This window comes from Melanotaenia boesemani, chromosome 9, assembly GCF_017639745.1.
Source record: "Melanotaenia boesemani isolate fMelBoe1 chromosome 9, fMelBoe1.pri, whole genome shotgun sequence".
NCBI classification, from domain to species: domain Eukaryota; kingdom Metazoa; phylum Chordata; class Actinopteri; order Atheriniformes; family Melanotaeniidae; genus Melanotaenia; species Melanotaenia boesemani.
Window position 1 is genome coordinate 32655522 of NC_055690.1, and position 22619 is coordinate 32678140.

The 22619-nt window shown below is 40.0% G+C and overlaps 3 protein-coding genes across 3 annotated transcripts; 2 read left to right on the top strand and 1 right to left on the bottom strand.

Annotated features, from left to right (window-relative positions):
- Positions 1-526: 526 nt before the first annotated feature.
- LOC121645540 (claudin-3-like) lies at positions 527-4490 on the top strand. The gene is made up of 2 exons (XM_041994031.1): positions 527-1106; positions 3529-4490. The coding sequence occupies exons 1-2, from the start codon at positions 527-529 to the stop codon at positions 4215-4217; spliced, it is 1269 nt and encodes a 422-aa protein (XP_041849965.1). The 3' UTR covers positions 4218-4490.
- A 2363-nt stretch (positions 4491-6853) lies between these two features.
- On the top strand, positions 6854-8306 carry LOC121646626 (claudin-3-like). Its single transcript, XM_041995733.1, has one exon. It carries the CDS (start codon positions 7016-7018, stop codon positions 7661-7663), a length of 648 nt encoding a protein of 215 aa, XP_041851667.1. The 5' UTR covers positions 6854-7015; the 3' UTR covers positions 7664-8306.
- A 6226-nt stretch (positions 8307-14532) lies between these two features.
- LOC121646515 (THAP domain-containing protein 5-like) lies at positions 14533-20003 on the bottom strand. Its single transcript, XM_041995541.1, has 5 exons — positions 19796-20003; positions 16546-16729; positions 15486-16297; positions 15128-15314; positions 14533-15001 (listed from the first exon to the last, which is right to left on the bottom strand). The coding sequence occupies exons 1-5, from the start codon at positions 19867-19869 to the stop codon at positions 14882-14884; spliced, it is 1377 nt and encodes a 458-aa protein (XP_041851475.1). The 5' UTR covers positions 19870-20003; the 3' UTR covers positions 14533-14881.
- Between the last annotated feature and the right edge of the window lie 2616 nt (positions 20004-22619).

Consider the following 22619-nt stretch of genomic DNA (forward strand, 5'->3'; position numbering starts at 1 on the left):
TAAAAACGACTTTAAAGTCCCATAAACAGCTAAGTATAATCAGAAGGGAGTGCACAAAAGGTTGATGAAAGTTCTTTATATGCAAAAATATGGCTTGAATTTAAGATTTTATTATCCTCCAGAATCTTTTATTGTAACATATTACTGTTATCTAATACTCATGAACAAAACATGCTCAACAAGAGCATTAATTAACATGGTTTCTATGTCACGCCATCTCCTGTTGGATGGAATTTTTTGCAAAGCATACGTGTAGCACCATATTCAAAGTTAGCATGAAGGTACATATGATGCCACCTTAAGCTGACTCCACCTTCAGTCGTCTAAGCTGTATAAAGAAGGTAGAATCTGTTTCTCCCTCTCTCGTTCTCTCTCACTAAAAGTCTTTCGCAGGACTTTAAGCCGCAGAGATCCGATATCGCCTTCATCTCAGGAGGGTTGTGCCTACGGACACAGAAGGCCATCTATTCCGCCGAGCCCTGGAAGAGAATTCTGTTCAGTTTGTTCTTCAGACCCAACTCACACTATGCAGTCTGCAGGCTTGGAGATCCTTGGGATCATCCTGGCTGTGGCTGGCTGGCTGGGGGTGATGGTGGCCTGTGGCCTGCCCATGTGGAGGGTCGCTGCCTACATTGGACAGAACATAGTCATCTCTCAGGTGATCTGGGAAGGCTTGTGGATGAACTGTTCGGTGCAGAGCACAGGCCAGATGCACTGCAAGGTGCATGATTCCATGCTTGGGCTGCCGGTTGATCTACAAGCAGCTCGAGCCTTAGTCATTGTCTCCATGGTGCTTTGCATTGTGGGCATCTGTCTGTCTGTGGCTGGTGCTAAATGTACTAACTGTAGCCGGGATGCGAGCAGTAAACCCCGCTTTGTGGTGGCTGCTGGAGTAACCTTCATCGTAGCTGGACTGCTGCTGCTAGTGGCTGTGTCCTGGACAGCCCACGCCATTGTCCTGGGCTTCTACGATCCACTGCTGGAGGAGACGGCGAAGCGGGAGTTTGGGAATGCTCTGTACTTTGGCTGGGCTGCCTCCTGCCTGCTCATTCTAGGGGGAGCCCTGCTTTGTTGCTCCTGCCCATCCAGATCAGCAACAGCCCAAAGTGGTGGTGGCTCTGTGCCCTCTCGGGTGGACTACTCAGCAATCAAAACCTTATCAGTCAATGGATACACCAGAAGAGACTATGTATGAAAACATGACATGAATGAAAGTGTTCAAACATTTGTGGATGATAGAGGCTTTAATCTCAAGTATGACTGAAACATGTTTCGTGATGTGGTTTGGTCATTACTTTTTCTTCAGTAATGTGCTTAGATGTTGTCTTTTTTTTATCTTAAAAAATGAACTGGTGCAAAAAAATAGTCTCATCCTCAAAGATTCTCCCAAAAAAAGAATAAAACTTATTAAGAACTGATTCACGACAAATCATTTTCCTCATGATTCCTCATGAACATTTTACACATTTATTAATTCTTTTACCGACCATGTTCTTTGGTATGCAGAGCTATACACCTGCCAGCTGTAGGTCCACAGCAGCTGACCAATAAGAGCCGTTCTTGTGCATGCCAAAAGCAGGTATTTTATTTCAGAGTAAATGGAGTAAAGAAACAATGGGGGGCTTGTTTTTTGGAGAGCACCTTATGCTTCCCTTCCCTTGAGGCCCGTCATCCATTTGCAAAGTGAAACTGAGTCAGAGATAAAAAGTCTTTGTCTACAAGGGGGATGCAATTTGCACTGTAACAGAGTCTGAACTGAGCCACAAAGACTCTTTTGATAAGCTGGTTTGCAACTGTTTACCTTCCTTCCAAGGTTGGATAGACTAGAGTAAAAGTGTGTCAAAAACCAGAGTAACAAAGCATTTGAAAAGGAATTTGAATGGAATAAGTTATTTTCTTACAGAACTGTGATAAAACGGCTGCTTGAAGCTGCAGGTGGACAGAGGGAACACAGCAGTAGTGGTTGTCAAAGTCATGTGACCGAAACAAAAATGTTGAAAGTGATGTCACACAAAAAAGTGCAGTTTCTATTAAGTTGACTTTACAGCCTGGTGTTAATGAGAAAGTGCAACAGCCAAGTCAGAAGAAATAATGAGTTTGTCACACAACAACTAATTTGTTTGTTGTTAAAGCAATCACAACAAAACCAAAGGCATTAACAAGTAAAACATTATTCATTTAAAATGTACTCATTTTAAGATTTGTATCCATAAAGACTTTAAGAAAACATTTAAAACAAATTAAATAATATTATGTTGTTCCAAAATAAAGTCAAAGCATAATGCCAGAAAAGTTGATTTAGTCCCCTGGAGTTTGAAAGACATAACTGGATGAAACCTTTGATGAAAGATGTTGCTACCATCCCCTGGAAGCATAAAGAGTGTTTTCATATGCAGCACGGGCAAAAATCTCTATTTTATGAGGAAAACCGATAAGACATCCCTCAACTATGTGCACACAGACCATTGTATGCCCTTCCAACACAATGGCCCCTTCTTTTGTTGTGTTTTGGAATGGCTTGCATTGAAATTCCCACATGTGGTCTCGGCGAAAGCAATGAGTCAACTCATGTGAGAGGAAAACGTTGCTTTAGCCTACATACCAAAGCAGGACACAGCTAAACATTATCTAGAATGTGTTCATATTGTGTTTTTTTAATGAATTAAAAGATATTGCTCTTAATTTTGCAGGGGTATTTTCTATAGAGGAGAAAGAAACTTTGCCTTTGTTAGAGCTACTTTTCTCTAAGAACTTGGCTTAAAAAAAAGTAGGTCAAGCTTTGTCCTCGATATGACATGGCAACCATGCTAATGGTGCTTTAATACAAGAAAACTTTCCAAAAGACCACAATAAAAAATAGTAAAAAAAACAAAACAAGAAAGGAAAAAAAGTATTTCCTTTTTTAATCAAAGCTGATAATAGCTTATGTAAATGGGTTTGCAGACCTTCTAAAGAGCTTGAGATTATGTTTTTATTAAATTGAGGAGGCTCTCATGTGAAAGATAATACTCTGAATACTCCTTATAGTTTCCAAAGAACCATTTTAACTCAAACCCACCTCTCAGTACTTATTCAGTACTTCCGTCCTGCACAGCTTCAGTTAAGACCATCCATGAACTAAAACATATGATCAATATTGATGGAAATCATTCTATATTGTTATTTGTTTCTAAATAATAGAATTTATCACACACTTTCACAGAGACAGCAGTTTCAGTTAGTTATCTTGAACTCTTTGCTCTCTCTGTTATCCTTTAACCACGCCAAACCTGAGAGATGTAGACCCACTGTTTACTCTCCCCTCACCCACACAGGTGGGAGACCTACCGAGACTGTGGAGGTTAAATGATTAAACTGATGCCGTTTACATACCAAGGCTGTGTGTTTTTGGCTGTTCAAATGAGGTAAGAGTAAAGACGGTTTGAACTCTTCCCCAGCCAATAACTGAATGGCTCCACCTTCTATGGCAAACAAATCTGCTGCTTATTATAGCTGTTAGCCTTCGAGAGCACTCTCACTGAATCCAAGAAACATCTGTGTGCTTCGACTCACATGCTTCAGACATGCCTTCAGTTGGATTAGAGATACTTGGAGTGGCTCTGGCCATCCTGGGATGGATCTCAGCTGTTGTTTCGTGTGCCATGCCCATGTGGAGAGTGTCAGCTTTTATTGGTGTGAACATTGTCACAGCCCAGACGATCTGGGAGGGCATCTGGATGAACTGCGTGGTCCAGAGTACAGGCCAGATGCAGTGTAAGATCCATGACTCCATGTTAGCTCTAAGTGCCGACCTTCAGGCTGCTCGTGCCCTCACCATCATCTCCATTGTGTTGGGAATTGTGGGACTCCTTGTGGCTGTTATGGGGGCAAAGTGCACAAACTGTGTGGATGATGATGTAGCGAAGGCTCGGGTGATGATAGCCGCCGGTGGTGCCTTCATCCTGGCTTCTCTCACCCAGCTGATCCCTGTGTCATGGTCTGCACACACTATTGTTATGGAGTTCTACAATCCAGCTATACCTGAGCCCCAGAAAAGGGAAATTGGTGCAGCTCTGTACCTGGGCTGGGCTGCTGCTGCTTTCCTCCTCACTGGAGGCAGCATCCTTTGCTCTAGTTGTCCACAGCAACCAGAGAAATGGAATGGGCCTCCATCAAAGATCTACTCCCAAACCAGGTCAGTCGCCCCAAGCGGCTTCGACAGGAGAGACTACGTCTGAGGAGACACCTGCTCGTTTCCCACATATTTATCATCATGGAAAAGACTAATCACAGAGAACTGGAGGGACAATAATATCTTAAAAGTTTGTATCTTTGCTTTCAAATTGAAATATAAAAACTTCATTGTGCATCAAAAAAGGAGAGAAAATGTTAATTATTTTTAGTATTTTTAGTATTTTAGTGTTTTACATGTTGGTTGTTTAATTAAAGGCCTTGTTTTGTTTTAACTATGTTATTGTGATAAACTTTTTTTCTTTTAATCTTTCTTTTAATTTTGTCAATCCTTTTTTTTATTTTAAGCTTAAAAGGTTGCATTTTGAAAATGATTAAATTGCATAAGCATAAAATAACATTTTTATACCCATCTTTCTCCTGTTTATGTAAATCTGAAAAATATATGTTTATTTTTCTATAAACTGAAATTTATTACAATTAACAATTCAAGAGGTTCTATTAAAGAGAAGCTGCATGTAGAATATAGTGCATGGTGATTTATTAAGCCTTTATGACATGGTAGACCGCTAATTTGGTTACACTTTTCATTAATACAGTCAGCCCTTATTATAAATAAAATTAAATGACAAACAGAAAACTTACAACAAATGATAAGGTTTGGGGAAATTTATCAGTCAGTGAACGCACAGTTATAATGTTAAAATACACTGTAAATAGTAGGGGTGTTGCTTAAATCTATTCTCATATCAAAGGATCAACATTTTAGTTATTTGGGATTAAATAGGTAGTTTATCATCAACAGACACAGTGGAAAGTGATACTCTGTAGGAATTACTTTCTTCTACCTGTCATAGATATAAACAAATATGTGTAAGCATCTCAGGGATTCTGCTCCCTCAGTCCAGTTGAACCAGTTAACAGCAATGGCTTAATGCAAATGCATTAATGTCTGAGCTATTTCAGCTCTACAAATAGCAAAGATGGTCTATGTGATATCTGTGGGAAGACAGTGTATTGTGGCACCAGCACAAACCTCATAAAAATCTAAGAATCAATCATGACACAGAATATGATGAGGATATAATGAGGTGAAAGAAGAGGAGGAGTGGAGAGGGACAGGTGCTGTTATAACACAGATGTTACTCTCGGAGTCCTTTGATATTACAGATAGGTACTACCCAGGAGCAGAGGGAAATAATGTTGATGACGTGTTGCCCTGTAATGAAGCTATAATTCAAAATGCACCACTTTCTACTCTGATTTGGCATACACATTAAGATTTTGTAAAAAAGATCAGTATCAGTAATACTAGTCTGAAGGTGTCGGATCAGAAAGGAAATCTGTGACACTGCACATTAATAATAAATAACCCAGGAACCAATATAAAACCTTCTAAAAATCCCTTTAAGTACATTAATTTCCTAGTATTTCCACTGTCTACAATCAGACGTTGTCCAAACACTAACTACAAGACGTCAAATCAAAACCAATATCTTTGTAGGAGCACAGCACAAACAAACAGCATAGATTTCTTTTGTTAAGCTGGGCAGCATAATCATTTATTCTTGTCCGCAGCAGATACAATACAATCTAAGGCCAAAGTAGCAGCAATGAATAAAGACAGCAGAGTTTACCACATCAAACTGGCTTCAAGCAGCAGCAATATGTGGAAAATGTCTGGTGGACTTTTTATGGAGCAGCCATTACAGGCAACGTATAAAAGGAACAATGATCTTTTCTTCTTTCCAGAACTTTACCAGATTTGTAAAGGAACCATTATTTAAGTCTAAGATATTTGGCTTTGCTTTTCCAAAGGAAAACATCTAAAAAAATCCACTGATTAAAATCTACTAGCTCGCCTTTAAAGAGCCCAGCTTTATCCCATTCCTTTAGCAGCATAGCTCTCTAATGAACCTCCTCATACAAAATAAACAGTTAGCCAATTAGACCAACACATCAAAGGATTTGGTAATGTGTAGGATTTTTACATCACTAAATTAGAAGATTTCAGTCCTCTTGTGTATCCAGACTTGAAGTCTGACCTCTCAGACTGTTGGCTTTATGATAACAAAAACCTGCTTTCTTGTCAGCTTCTCCAGTCAGGTATCTAAACCCATTTTCCAAACAATACACCCAATTTATCTCATTCTGGGGGCAGACTAGGTGGTGAGTTTTCTGCCCTACATTACAATATGCTGGGGGTTGGTGGCATTCCTCTGGAGACCATCCAGCACCAAAAAAATCATTGACATTCTTCAGAGAGACAAAGTCAATAAGACCCATCAAACACAACAACACTGGCAGGGGAAAGTCTTATAATTCCAACTTTAAATAACTATTTAACTTTGACTGCAACTGAATCAGCTCAACACAATAAAGAAGAGTTTGACAAGTTTATTTTCTGTGATATTTTCACACAAAATTACGTGCAGTCATTTTCAGCGATGCAGTAAGCATAAATCCACCTTAGAAATGGTTCTTGGGTTGTAAACATACATGCTCACATGCCCTTTGAGCTGTAAAAGGCCTCTTTGTAGCCAGGTCCTTTGTGAAGTTGGCCATGTAAGCTGATAGCAGAAAGTCTTGAGAGTGTCCAGGTCCTTCCTCCCCTTTTAGTAACGTCATCCACATTACTGACTCCTCCCTCCCACCTGAGCAGGCTTATAAAAGGGAACACCGGTCAAGTCAAGGTAACAGATCGTCACTCTTGCAGATTCAAGGCCTAAAATTAACTTAATGACTGGTTGGGTCACTGCTTGACTCCTTGCCTTTCTAGTTATTGCTGTTATTTCCTGCTCAGGTGTAAGCTACGTTCAGCAGCGGAAGAGGAAAAGCTTTCACTATGTCTATAGGCCTGGAATTGATTGGCATTTCCCTGTGCATTTTGGGATGGATTATTGCCATTGTGGCATGTGCCCTCCCCATGTGGAGGGTGACGGCCTTCATAGGTAGCAACATTGTGACAGCGCAGATCATCTGGGAGGGCCTGTGGATGACATGTGTGGTCCAGAGCACAGGACAGATGCAGTGTAAGGTCTATGACTCCATGCTTGCTCTCTCCCAAGACCTCCAAGCTGCCCGCGCCCTCACCGTCATCTCCATCCTGTTAGCCATCCTGGCTGTGCTGGTTGCCATCGCTGGGGCAAAGTGCACCAACTGCATCGAGGATGAGGCATCCAAGGCAAAGGTGATGATCATCTCTGGAGTCCTCTTCATCATATCTGGCATCATGCAGCTCATTCCTGTCTCCTGGTCTGCTAACACCATAATCAGGGACTTCTACAACCCATTACTTACTGATGCTCAGCGGAGGGAGCTGGGGGCTGCATTGTATATTGGGTGGGCAGCAGCTGCACTCTTAGTTCTTGGTGGTGGACTGCTCTGCTGCTCCTGTCCGCCACGTGAGACCAGATACAACCCTTCACGAATGGCTTACTCTGCCCCACGGTCTGCAGGTGGCCCAGGATTAGAGAGGAAAGACTACGTATGAATCAAGGTCAAAGAAAGAAAGACATTACTGAAACTCTAAGTTGCTCTCCACACCAGTGTATCAGTGTGTTGAGGAAAACAAAGTGTTTGATTTTGCCTGTAATATTAAGTATCTGAATAATGTGATTTATTTAAATGTCATTTAGACAGAAAATACATTAAAGGGACATTTGTGTGACTTTTTTAGTGCTCTGACTTTTTAAGATCAACATGTTAAATGTTATTGTTATTGTTAAATCACAGACCTTTTATACAGTTTTAGCTTCTTAATGTTTATGGATGTTTTTTTTTCCCCCTAAAACCCAAATTTTTCACCACCATTCTGTAAGACCATTGTATGAAAAAGGGAAGAATTTGGTGTTAGGGTTATGAGCAGAATCAAACTTTGTAAATACTGTAGATATATTATTACTTATCTCTTGTTACAGCCAAAGCAGATAATAACTGTGTTCATCATAGCCTCTAGATAATTGTGGTGGTAAGAATCTGGGAGATTAGAGGTTTGCAGGAACCGTTAAGTGATTCACAGTTTTGCACTGAAGCAACATGAAACAGCCTGATTTCATTTGGACTGGATTTTTCTTAATGTATTACACATGTATTTCATAAATGTTTTTGTTAATAAATTGACATTTTTTAAGATACTAAATGTCTTATGTTGTTTCATTAAAAATAAAAAAAAGTGTTTACTCTGAAGATCTTAGTTTTTAAGAGTATTTCTGTGTGACTCAGTAACCTTTAAGGAAAATGATGGACTGTGCCTGTCTGCGTAGCTCCATAAGATTACCCCTGACATTCAATCCTGAGGGCTGTGTTACGTCCAACTGGCAACTTACCCCCACACGCTCTAAACAATTAGCTACAAGATCAGCTAACAGGCAGAGGTGAGAAGAGTGAGCACAAAGAAGTGGAATCATTCCAGACCACATGCCTGTTTTTCTTTTTTCTTTTTTTTTAACTCTTTAGCAATCCGGATCTACTATTGTTTTACTGGACATTGAACAGAAACAAAAAAAGAATCATTACCAGCCTCTGTGCTTCAATCTTAAACTAATTCTTCCTTCGGTTATATATCTGTAAAAGGCCTTTTATGGTCATATATAAGTGATCTTTCTTTAACAATTAGATGCAACAAGGGAGCATGTAATCATCTATACCAGAGCACATTTAAAGGAAATCTAAAAGCTTTCAGCTGAATTTCCAGCATGACTCATGCATTTAATCCTAGTTTCAAAAACACATGCGAACACACCTGATGAGGGCAGATACATAAAAAATGCATGAGTATTTGACGGTAAATATGGGGGAGCTTACATAGTGGTATATCATGTTTCTTGACAACTGTTCTGCTCCTTATTCTCCCATATCAGTGTCACCTCCAACTAAGCTCACGGAAGTTTAATATCAGGTCATAATTACAGTAACTACCGACTAGAGCTCCTTTAAATAGTCATATAAACTATACTGGAGAATTTTATCAATGTCAATTTTATTTATATAGCACATTTACTAAAACCCGAGATTGCCCAAAATCCTCTACAATAAAACAATAAAAACACAAACCATAAAACCAATGAGAAAATTCTTTGCAGAAATAAACTTCTTGTGCCTGTAATTTAGGCTCTGAGCTTGTATGTTTGACAAGTTCATCTTGATTTGTTCTCACAGTGTAATGTGTTATAAGATAAATGCTTAATTCTACTAAATAAAATTATATGGCTTAAAAGTACTAAGCCCTTTCAACAGACATATGACAGCCTGAAAACTGCTGTGCATGTTTACTCCGGGTTGGACCACCAGGCATGTTTGATCATTTTTAACCTAATCACTGATTTTTAGACTGGAAGATTTTACAGCCACTCAAAGACAGCTAAATGAACACCTGATTTTTACCTCATATTTTTAGTGTGAGTAAGAACGTAGATTATCATGTTTTGACAAGAAATTTAGACTAGATCTCTTACAAGTTCACAAGTAAACAAATAAACAAGAATAAGTGAAGAAAGACTGATCCTGTTAGCTAAAAGCTCCTGAGGCTGTGATGAAACTCTATCTCATCAAATACCTAAACCTGGATGATTGAGAAAAGAGAAGAAAGAACAGTCTGTGAGTGTCTCTTCTCATGCACCGCCGGTTCTGGCCAGACTCTGCTCACGTGACCGATACTGGGGAATTTGAAGGACAGGGAGGTTGCCTGGCACCTGAGCATAGACAAGAAAAACCACCCCCTTCCTGAGTAACACTGTGTCCACTCAGTGGGAACAGAAACTCATTGAAGTTCTTACCTGCAACAGAAAGAAATCCTAATCTAAATTACACTATTAACTGCTTTGTTATTACCATAAACTGCACACAGACAGTTAATCTTTATGCATTAAAACCAGAATTCACTGTTTGAGGTTGTGTGAAAAGAGCAGAAAAAAATCAAGAAGTAAAAATAACTTTTTTTTCCCCAGAGTATTTCAGAGTATTCTGACCTTGTAAGTTGTTTAATTTGTTCCTGAAGTAATTTAAATGAGAACAGAAAAGCACACGGTGTAAGCACAGAAGCATCTGAGCTTTTACTCTGGCTCACTGGGGAGGCAGAAATGCTGATAAAGCTCCCAGTCAAAAGGAGGAGGTGATGCCTCCATTATGTCCAAGTTCTGTGATACAATTCAAAAGGTTAATTCCAGTTTGGTTATAGCAAAAACATGTATTGAAAAATGACAATTATAAATATAAATTTGGAAAAATGCAGCTGAGAGAGAAATGAGAAATCTTATTCAGTCGATGATGATCAATTAGAGCCGAAAAATACAAGGAATAGAAAAAAATCAACAGCTGGAAAAGTTTGAATCAGTCAAAATACCATCAAAGTCAGATTTGAAGATTGTTATGTTACAAGTTAAAGAGTTTATTGTAAAATTTGTATGGATTTCACATTCTTCTTTACCCTTCCTGCTCTAATGACTGGTAAGGAAAATTTTTAGGGTCAATAATTTTAATTTAATTTTTTTTAATTGTCAAAACTAAAATGCTTGAATCATCTCCACTGTTTGGTTTGGGTATGAAATGAAAATGAAAAGAAAAATATTTTATAAATCCCAAAGGGAAATTGTAATGTTGTTTTTGTTTTTTGTTTTAATTAATTATTTTTTTATTATTAAAAACAATAATAATTAATTAGAAGATGATAATGTCTTGTTCTGGAGGGTGACAACAGCTGGCAGGAATGTATATTTCCATCCTACACTGGATCTGACGAAGCCCCACACTGTTGTTTCTTCATTGTGTTGTGTAGAGGATGCAAAGGATTGTCCATTATTTTCAGTGGCTTGTGCATCATTCTTTTCAGGACAATCAGCTCCAGCAGCTCCAGAGTTATCCCCAACACAGAACCAGAACCAGAACCAGCGTTATCCCCAACACAAAACCCGAACCAGCGTTATCCCCAGCACAGAACATGAACCAGAGCTGTCCCAAGTACAGAACCAGAACCAGAGTTATCCCCAGCACAGAACATGAACCAGATTTATCCCCAGCACAGAACCAGAACCAGATTTATCCCCAGCACAGAACATGAACCAGAACCAGAGTTATTCCCAGCACAGAACCAGAACCAGAAACAGAGTTATCCCCAGCACAGAACCAGAAACAGATTTATCCCCAGCATACAACAAGTACCAGAACCAGAGTTATCTCCAGCACAGAGCCAGAACCAGATTTATCTCCAGCATAGAACCAGAACCAGAGCCAGATTTATCCCCAGTATATAACCAGAACCAGATTTATCCCCAGCACACAGCCAGAACCAGATTTATCCCTAGCACAGAACCAGAACCAGAGTTATCTCCAGCACAGAACCAGATTTATCCCCACCATAGAACCAGAACCAGAACCAGATTTCTCTCCAGCACAGAACTAGAACCAGAACCAGATTTATCCCCAGCACAGAGCCAGAACCAGATTTATCCCCAGCACAGAACCAGAACCAGAGTTATCTCCAGCATTGAACCAGAACCAGAACCAGATTTATCCCCAGCATATAACCAGAATCAGAGTTATCCCCACCACAGAGCCAGAACCAGATTTATCCCTAGCACAGAACTAGAACCAGAGTTATCTCCAGCACAGAACCAGAACCAGATTTTTATCCCCAGCATAGAACCAGAACCAGTACCAGATTTCTCTCCAGCACAGAACTAGAACCAGAGTTATCCCCAGCACAGAACCAGAACCAGAATTATCTCCAGCACAGAACCAGAACCAGAGTTATCCCCAGCATAGAACTAGAACCAGAGTTATCCCCAGCACAGAACCAGATCCAGAATTATCTCCAGCACAGAACCAGAACCAGAGTTATCCCCAGCACAGAACCAGAACCAGAACCAGATTTATCTCCAGCATAGAACCAGAACCAGAGTTATCCCCAGCACAGAACCAGCCTTCTTGATCAGTTTATAATAAAATGTTTATTCAGTCTCTTTAAGTCTCTGGCTCTGATGCTGCTGGTCCAGCAGACACTGCAAAGCTGACTGAACTCTCCACAACAGACTTAGAAGATCTGAAACATCTTGGTGCAGACATTAATGATCTCAGCTTCCTTATGCAGTAGAGTCTGCTCTGTCCCTTCTTCTACATTCCTCTGTGTTGCATTTCCAGTCTATTCTGTTGTCCAGCTGAACTCCAAAGTATTTGTTTTCCTCCACTACTTATGCATCTTCTCCCAGGATGTAGACATTGTTTTGTTCCTTCTGAAGTCAACAATCCTCTGTCTTTATTATGTTTGTGTTCAAGATGAGGTGATTGTTTCTGCACCATCTCACAAACTGACAAGTTCTGTGAACTCAGCTTCTTGTCCATCCCTGATACTCCCCACAACTGCAGAGTAATCAGAGTATTTCTGCAAATGAAAGGACTCTTAGACACACAACCTTTTAGTCTCACAAACCTTCATCTGTTTGTTAAGTAGTCATAAATCCAGGTGGTGGTGGAGGAATCCACCTGGAATTTATGGAGCTTCTCACATAACAGAGCAGCTGAATTTTATTAAAAGCACTTGAGAAATCAAAAGCATGATCCTCAAAGTGCATCCTGAATGGTCCAGATGAGAGTGTGCTCTCTGAAGCAGGTAGATGATGGGTTTGTGATCCGTTGGGCTTGTTATTGTCCAAAGGAAGAGGAAAAATGCATAGAATAATTTCTCTTGTTTTTGTCTAAGTGTGAACTTTCAAGGTTAATAGGGAAATGTCTGTAACAACAGTCTTTCAGGACGTGGCAACATTACAGCTTTGAACAGAAAAACAGTCCAAGATGCCCTCTAGTGGCCAAACTGGAAACATGCGGAAAAAAAATCAAGATTTTGACAAGATTGGAAAAAAGAAAAATAAATAACACTTGTACTGTGCTATATGTTATATGCTGCTTTTCCCATGCAATATTGATTTTTATTTGTGTTTTTTTTATTTCAAGGACTTTCCTAATAAAGTGATTCTATTGAACCTTTTTGTCAATGGACTGAGACCATTCCACTCCTTTATTTAGATCTATTTGGAATTTCTTATTTCTTTTTCCACTCAGGGGCAGTGACCACTAAATAAAAGCAATCACCATTCCTACAAAGGTTATGCTTCACATTTTTGCTAATATTCCATTATATCTTTTCATGGGACAACATTTTAGAAATTAAACTTTTACATACAGAATAACAAAGTTTAGTTTTTATAGTTTGGCATCCTGCATATCAAAGTTTCATTTCTATAGTGTTGTCCCATGACTGGGAAATTCTTTCTCTGCATTTAACCCATCCTAGTTGCTAGGAACAGTGGGCTGCCAGATTCCAGCGTCCAAGGAGCCATTGGGGGTTGAGGGCCTTGCTCTGGGACCCACCGTGGTTTATCTTAGTTGCCAGCCCGGGGACTTGAACGCATGTTCTCCAGACCCAAGCCCACCTCTAAAACCACAAGGCTACCTCTGCCCTCCAGCCCCAAAGCCCCAAAACTAAAACTATATTGTAAATAATACCCAAGTGAGAAGTCACACACATGTGAATGTCAATCAATAAAACTTTACAATAGATATTACTATTTTATTGTTCAGTTTTTTATGGTTTTATATTTGTTTTTGTTGTTTTTTTGTCTATAAATCAGGGATGTGCAACGTTGGTCTTTAAGGGCTGCAGGTTCTGGACGTTTCCTGCTGCACCAAACTTAAATCAGATTAATGGGTCAACATACAGAACTTGAAATTTAATTTAATTCGAATCAGGTGTGTCAGAGCTGGAAAAAACTAAAACCAGCAGGACTGCGGCCCTCAAGGACCAGAGTTGCTGATCCATGCCTTAAATTCACCATGACTCAAGAACTTACAAACCTGCAGGTACATATGTGACCCTAACGAGCGAGGAACTAAAAATGACAAGCCAAGAACCAGAAGGAAGCTTTTTCTGGTGTGATTGTTTCTACGGTTTGGGTCAGAGGGCAAAGATGACACATTCTATCATAAACCAGGAAGATGTAGCTGACTCTGCTGACATCTGGTGAAAAGGAGAGACAGCATGTCAATACAAGGACAAGGTCCTTATGATAGACCAAAGCTGCAGAGCATAGGAAAGGTTTGATTCAATCAATCATTGTTCAAATCCATGAGAAACTTTTTGGTCAATTTTAAAATCCTTACAAAAAACCAGACTTCTTAGATTTCAGTTCTATGGAAACAATCCTCTCAGCTACATGCTGAATGCAGTAAACTTGTTTTTAATCATTCGTGTTTCATTCAATGCTAAGTTGTTAAACACCTTCCTTTAAAAAAATCTTAGTTAAAAACTTTATTTACTTGGTTTTATCATTTTTAACTTTTTTTTATAGTAACCATTAAAATAAAGACAAATGAACAATGTTATTTTTATTGATTCGCACATTATCATAAACAAAACCAATTTAATAAACAGAACTTAAGTGTAAAGAGAGATGTGATAGAAAAATCAAAAATCTTTGATAAAAGAAAAAAAAAACATTCAAAATAATCCCATTTTACTCCTCTATGTTAGTGCAAAGCTCCAAGCAGGTGAGCCAACACAAGACTTTTCATTCACAGATTTTCTTTTGATTTGATGTAAACTGAACAGATCTGATTTTAAGTCAAGTAAACAGCAGAAAATAATGTACCATTTTTGTTTTCGATAGCATTTTCCCTTTTGTTTTTGGCACAGTGGGCAGCACAGACACGATATCTACGATCACAACATGCTCTCTGCATCGCTCAGTGGAGTATATAAGAAGGCAGCATTGTCCTCCTCGTATATGATGGCCACAGTTTCACCAGTATCTGGAACTGTTGCACTGTTTTGAATGTATGCCTGAAACGAGGGAAGACATCGAAAAGTGAGTGGAAGGATGTATTTACTGTAAATAAAAAAGAAAAATGGCTTTATTACAGAATGCAATAACAAATTGAAATGTTAGAAGGTAAGTGAAGTAAATACCCTCTCCAGGAGCTGCAGCCGCTCCTCGTTCAGCAGGTTACTTTGTCGCAGTTGGCAGACCGTGTTTTCCAACCCGATCAGCTTCTCCAGGTGTCGGCGATGTCGCTGCTGCAGCACTTTCACCTTTTTCTGCAGCTCAGCCACGATCGCCTCCAGCTGCTCCTTACTCAGACTGTTCTTGTGGTAGCTGCAAATGGGAGAAAATGAAGACTGCAAAACTTCTCCATGGGAATTGAATTCAGGAAAGAAAATAACCTAAATGATCCGATGCTGATATAGAGCAATTTTCCGTCTGCTGTATTACTGAATAGAATAAAAGGACAGAAAAATCTCTTTAAAGCCAGGAGTTGGTGCTCACCAGTGTTCCTCCAGCTGGTGTTCCCGCTGCTCTGAGTCATCCACCTCTGACAGGCTCTCATCCCCCTCGCCTCCATCTCTGTCCAGTCTCTCCAGAGTGAGGACCAGAGATGGTGGAGACGGTGGCATGTGTTTGGACACGATGGGCAAAGTAGATGAGATGGGTTTGGAGCTCAGGGCGGACGACAGAACTGTATCTGGGGAGAAGGTTAACTGGGTGGAGGTTTCACTGGGGAAAACATTTGGTATTGTCTCAAAGTAGGCAATGACTTGAGTTTCATGACCTTCATGTTCATCTGAGAGCTCTTCAGTGGTGTAAGTGACATCCTGAACTCCGTTAGAGCCCACAGCATCATCTGTACAGCCAAGTATGGACTCATTCATGACCAGCCTGCTGCCCTGCCTCAAAATGGCAGCAGTGATTTCATTCACAAGCTCCTGTTGTCCCTCCTCAGAAGGGCAGTCAGACATCACCACCACCTCTGTGTTCTCCCCATTGTCACTCAGACCATCTACTGTCTGGTACAAAGTTAAAGGGAAGCTTACACCCGTCTCGACTCCGTCCACTGATGCCAGAGAGTCTGTCTGGAGAGAACAGTCAGATTTTCCAACGTCACTCGAATCCACAAAACTGCTTTCTCCTGGTCGTGAGGGATCAACAGCAATCTGAAACAGGTGCACCATGTGCAACCCACTTTGAGTCTCTACAGCATCAAAAGTCGTCGTCCTGTCATCTGACTCTGTTACGATGTGATTCTTGTTAGTTCTTAGCCGCTTTGGCTTCCTCTCATTGTGATCCGTGGCTTTCCGTTTCTAGAAAAATCAAATGTATGTTTATCAGAGGCAACATGACAGGGTTTACCGTTTCATTTAAAGCTGTTTTGTGCCACAGATGCAATCATTTCCAATTAACTTCACATTTTATCAGAGGTGGCAGAAGCAGGGCTGGTCTCTGCTCATTTTATTCTTGTTAAAGCATCTAGTAATACCTCTTGTTTAATATTCTTTACAAAGCCCTAAATGTTCTCGTAGGATGGTGGAAGGTTTGATTTGTTTCTTACCTCAGTCTCCTGGAAGACTGTTGGCACAGCATCACTATCAAGGTAACGGATCCCCCAACGCACCTTGAAACATGAAGGTGCAAAATGTTCGTGGCAAATATACTGGTGTCTGGAAGGAATCCAGTTCTCACGGCCCATGTTCCTCAACCACTGCTGCAGGCGGATCGGGTCCTGAAGTGGGAACCTAGAAAACAAAAAATACTACAGCTGTGATATATTAGTTATAGTTTGGGTATTTCTAGTGAAATATGATTGTTTGTTTAAAGTGATTTGAGAACTAGTACAACTGCAGCTTAAAACACAGTTAAGTTTAAAATGATGGATTTACATGACAGCCTACATACAGTATTTTTCTGGGATGGTTCAGTCTTGACACCCCTTATTTATTCACATTTTGCTTCCAAGTAGCTAGACTTCAGTAATATTTTACAGACATCTTGAGCAATCGTTCTCCAGGCTTTCTGAAAGTCTAGTAAAGTTTCACTTTGGACATTGGCTGCTTGTTTACTTATTTTCAGGCGAGTCTTTGTGCCTGATTATGTTCAGAGGATTGTTTATTTTTCGCTAAGACACTTAATCATGGGCTATTAATCATTCAACCATAAAAAAGGCACCAAACTTAAGCAGTAAACTCAAGATACTTTGTGACTATCAGCCTGTAGCAAAGACATACTACTTCTTTAGTTGTATCTATAAAGAACAGCGCAGATAAGACAGTTTGACAGACAGAAAATAAGATTTTTTGCAGCAACAAGCTGATACCCAAAGAGCTGGAAACTTGGCATATCTCAGCGTGGTATGCAGTGTGTCCTTAAACATAAGAGGAAACAAAATAAGTGTCAACTATCAGATGAACAGGATCTGAAAGTGATGTCCTGAAGAAGTAGAACAATCCAGCAAAGACCTGACACAGGGCCTGAGGGATGTATCTGGACCTTAAGTTGATCAATCTACTGTTGGCTGAAGCTTCATCAGAAATGGTCTCCATGGAAGAATAGGTTTTAAGAAGCCATTCTTAAGGAAAGGAAACAGTGAGAAAAAGCTGAAGGATACTCAATGACACAGGAACTGGACTGAAGATTAGTAACAACAGGTCTGATGGAGGGATGGATCCTCCCCAGAACCTGGACCTCAACATTATTGAAGCAGTGCGGGATCATTTGGACTGAGAACAGAACAAAAGGCAGAAACATCCAAAGAAGAGCTTTGGATACTCATGTAGGAAGCCTGGAGGATGTAAGCCTGGAGGCCCATGTACTGTACTACACAAATAAACTTGCCTTGCCTTACTGTAAGTGTATATGTAAACATTAACAAACTAGGACAGTTCATAAGAAATTCAGAGCATCAGATATGATCAAGTAACTATTTGAGACGATGAACTTAGGCCTGTCACGATAACAAATTTAGCTGTACGATAAATTTTCTCAGAAATTATCGCGATAAACGATAATATTGCGCAAAGCGCTAATGTGTCATTTTGAGACCATTCTCAACTAATATAATAATAATAATGCAAGTACACATTTTCAAAGATCAATAAACTAAATAAATAAAAGCGCCTTTTTCACATAAGCCGGGACGCCGGCCCAAAAGTAATGCAGCCCACTGGGAATCCTCCCAAACCTCTCGATTAGCCGGCATTGCTCTTAATGTGTATTTTGTCAAATACGCTAGTGTTAACCATTCCCGCTTCTTATCCGCCGATAGTAGTCGGAGGACACGGGGGAGATCCGTCCTCTCCAGGGCCGAAGTGGAGTTGGCTTCGGGGTTAACTCCCAATTACTCTCTTCTCTCGCCGCTCACGGCGTGGAGCACCATAAAAAAAAGGAAACAGCGGTTGTGCTGAGAAACGGCTTTATTATAACGCACCGTTATTGTTTTTCCTGACTGTTCTGCCTAACCGCTCCGTCTCTTCTCTTCACACCTTTTCTTCTTCTGCTACTCTCGTTCCTCATAAGCTCTTCTTCTCCTCCCTCTGCGCTCACGCTCACTCTCACGCGCACTGAGCTGCTGGATCGCACACACAAAGTTAGACACATCGCACAACACTAGTATATAGGCTGACTCTATTTGCGTAATGTGCCTGCGGATTACAGGGGTTATTACGTTAGACCAGGAAGTGGGGGCTTTGTACTGACGTCGTAAGCTAGATGTGTGTGTTCTGCTTACATGTGGGGAGCAGCGAAATGATAAAAGAGGAGGTGCTTGCATCTATTATTTCTCCATTCGACTTATTTACATATTTCAGCATGAGAATCGGAGGTTTAGCGCGAGAGCGTGAGAAGCCACTTAAATGCGCAAGTCTCACGGCCATTGCGTGTTGGCAGCCCTGCAAAACAAATGCGGCTTACCGGCTCGTGCTGCAACATGCTGCAGTCAAGTATGACACCAGAGAGATCACTCCGCAAGAAACCAGAGCGTTTAGTCGAAATACTCCATAGTGAAACCTATTGTCATACACAGTTTATGGTAAAGGGGGGACTAATAAAAATTATCGCGGCCGGCAAACTTATCGTGCTCTTATTTTCTTATCGTTCAATTAATTGACTTATTGCTTATCGCGACAGGCCTAGATGAACTAATCACATTTTAGCTTGTGCTAACTTTGTACTTTCTGTACAGTAATGTAAGCAACTCTACTTTCTTTTTAAAGGTGCAACATGTTATTACACGTCAACTGAAACACGTTTTCTGCGAACCAATATCACATGATTCTGGGAAATCTATTAAGACACATAGTACTGTTCCGTTGAATTTTTAATTCCCTAAAAATATATAATATTAATAATAACAATAACAGCAACAACAATAATAACAACAACAACAACAACAATAATAATAATAACAATAATAATCTGTGGATCAACCCCAAGAATAAGATGACATCATTATTGCAGTGGTCCCATATACCATGACTCAGACACACAAAAGTACACGTTTCCAAATATTAGTGCGTAAATTTGTCTTGGAAGGCTCAATCGCTTGTTAGCCGAGTCAGCCACACTGGTTCCAAGCCCCCCACATTTTTATTCAAAAGTGTCAAAGGTCAAAATAGGACTTCCAAACAAGATAAGTCATATACAATATAGACGTGTCATAACAACTGAGAGAATGTAATTACTCACGCAGTCAAGGTGACTCCGAAGAGAGAAAAAACAAGTTTTCCGTTAAAAGACGCCTCATAATAATAATTGTATATTACAATAACTCGGATTTAACCGAGCACACTTCTTAAAAAGTAGCTTACTTGTAAAAGCTTTTCCTGCCGTTGCCATTTCCAGAGTCATTCTTGCAGTTCGAGACCGAGCAGTATTTTGGCATCTCTGGCTGTGGATGTCGCAGCTGCGATGTTCCGACTTCTTCTGTCCGACTACGTTCATAACAAGGTGAAACCAAAGTCCTCCCCCACCCCCCGCTGATGTGTCTGCTCAAACGCGTGCTAAGTGTTGTCAAAAACGTGGCGCACAATTGACGGACGAAGATCAGCTGTTGAAGCGTGTGACGTTATAATTGTGCGACTGTCAAGTTTTCAGGAAAAGGTTCTGATTGGGTGTTTTGCTGTCAGTCAAATGGTGACGTAGGCAGTTGATGGAGCTAAACGACTCCAACTTGCTCCATGTTTTTGTTTGTATGGTTACGTTATAGTATTTATTAGGGTCCGAGCCATACAAAGTATGGCAAGGCCCTATTGTTTCTGCTATGTTTATTATTATTCTCCTTCTCCTCCTCCTCCTAAGCATTTCGACGCCAAATTTGACCCCCTAAACACCCATGAAAAGTTGTGAAACTTGGCACACACGTCAAGCCCGGCGAAAATCGGATATTCTAAGGTCCGCATACTATTCAGTGCAAAATTGGCTCAACAGCGCCACCTACAGTCACCAAAAATCACCACATGAATGGGGAACAGGAAGTCTACTTCAACGTAGGAAGACGAAACTCGGCACACACGTGTACCACCCCGTGTTGACCAAAAAACTCAATGTAACACATGTTGCCATGGCAACGGGGTGCCCGCCATCTTGGCGTGTGCGGCCATTTTTTTTGCCATTTTTTCCACTTTACACACATCGTATTTGAACGAACTAGTCTGAGGGGATTCGTGCGATTGACTCCAAACTTGATGGGAAGCTTCCTGACAAGTTGGGGACCAAACGCTCCTCAAATCTTTCTAATAGCAGAAAGCATGTTACCGTGGCAACAGACGGAAAAACGCCTTCTCGCCATGAAACACGGTTTGCTTATATCTCCATAGAAATAGATGGGATCTCCACCAAACTTCACAGTATTCATACGTGTGACACCCCAAGTACAGCAAAGAAGTCAATCAAACACCTGTTACCATGGCAACGGGTCGCCCGCCATCTTGGATTTCACTGCCATTTGAACGAACTAGTCTGAGGGGAATGGTCCAACCGACTCCAAACTCGGTGGGGACCTTCCTGACAAGTTGGGGACCAAACGCTCCTCAAATCTTTCTAATAGCAGAAAGCGTGTTACCGTGGCAACCGATGGAAAAAGACCTCGCCATTAAACACGGTTTGCTCATATCTCCATGGAAATACATGGGATCTGCACCAAAGTTCACAGTAGTCATACCTGTCACACCCCAAGTCCAGCACAGAAGTCAATCGAACACCTGTTGCCATGGCAACGGGGTGGCCGCCATCTTGGATTTCACTGCCATTTTAACAAACTAGTCTGAGGGGATTCGTGCGACTGAGTCCAAACTTGGTGGGAAGCTTCCTGACAAGTTGGGGACCAAACGCTCCTCAAATCTTTCTAATAGAAGAAAGCGTGTTACCGTGGCAACCGACGGAAAACGCCTTCTCGCCATGAAACACGGTTTGCCTATATCTCCACAGGACTAAATGGGAACTGCACCAAACTTGACAGTATTCACACACGTTGGGTCCTTAACGCATTACACCACCTGTTGTCATGGCGACATCGGGTGGCGGGGTCCAGGCAGCTCGGACCTGATGGATGCCGCTTGCGGCTTTAATTCTTAATTATTTTCGTTTGTGTTATTTTGTATACTTATTTAATGTACTTAAAAAAGTGACGTTATATTTTGTTTTTACCTTATTCTTACTTTTGCCTTTACCCAACGTCACTTTTTATTTAAACTTTATTTTATTTGTTTTAATATCTGTTACTGTTGTATGCACTGCTGAATCCCAAATTTCCTTCAGGATCAATAACTGTCTATCCATCTATGAATACAATAAATAATTAGTTTTCTAAACAAACGCATCTATCATGCAAAAACAGAGGAAAGGTTGTTAGTTTAAAGAAATATTCCTTCCAAAAGATTACCACTTCCGATAATCAGTTCTTTATAAAGGGGATTCTACCAAGAGGTTTATTATGCTAATTAGTACATTTTTTTAAAACAATCCATTCATCATGAAGGCAATCCGAGAAGTAAAAATGGTAGGGTTTCAGAAAAAGTACTATTTTTATTTTAAAAATTAACATGCATAAAAACAAGTGTTCTTACAGGATAAATAAAAACCACCTAATTAAAGATTATCTAAAATACTGGTAAAATTCAGAACTAAATTGCCAATTCTCTAAATTTCAACTAAATTAGAAGAACAAATTAGTAGATCTTTTGTTATAAATTTATCTTTGCTATGTAAGTTTAAGGTAAATGTTTAACATGAACATTAATTTTTAGACTGGAAAAAAAAACTTTCTACCAAATTTGTTCAACTATAAAGCTAATAAAAAACATGTTTCCTGCTGAAAATGCAGTGTGGCTGCATAAAGTTGAATGTGAAGCTTTGTGTTCCGTTTATTTATTTATATATATATATATATATATATATATATATATATATATATATATATATATATATATATATATATAAGCTGAATACCAAATATAGTCGTTAATTCAATTAAATACGTTTAAAAATAAAAGGTTTGAAAAATGCATCATGGAAAGGACAGCTTTAAAATAATTCCTCTAAACAGTAAAACTAGAAGGAAGTGCTTTGTGCTCATGACAGCCTGTGTTGGTGAATCGGAGGCCTCAAACCAGAAACTGAGACCTAATTGTGAAA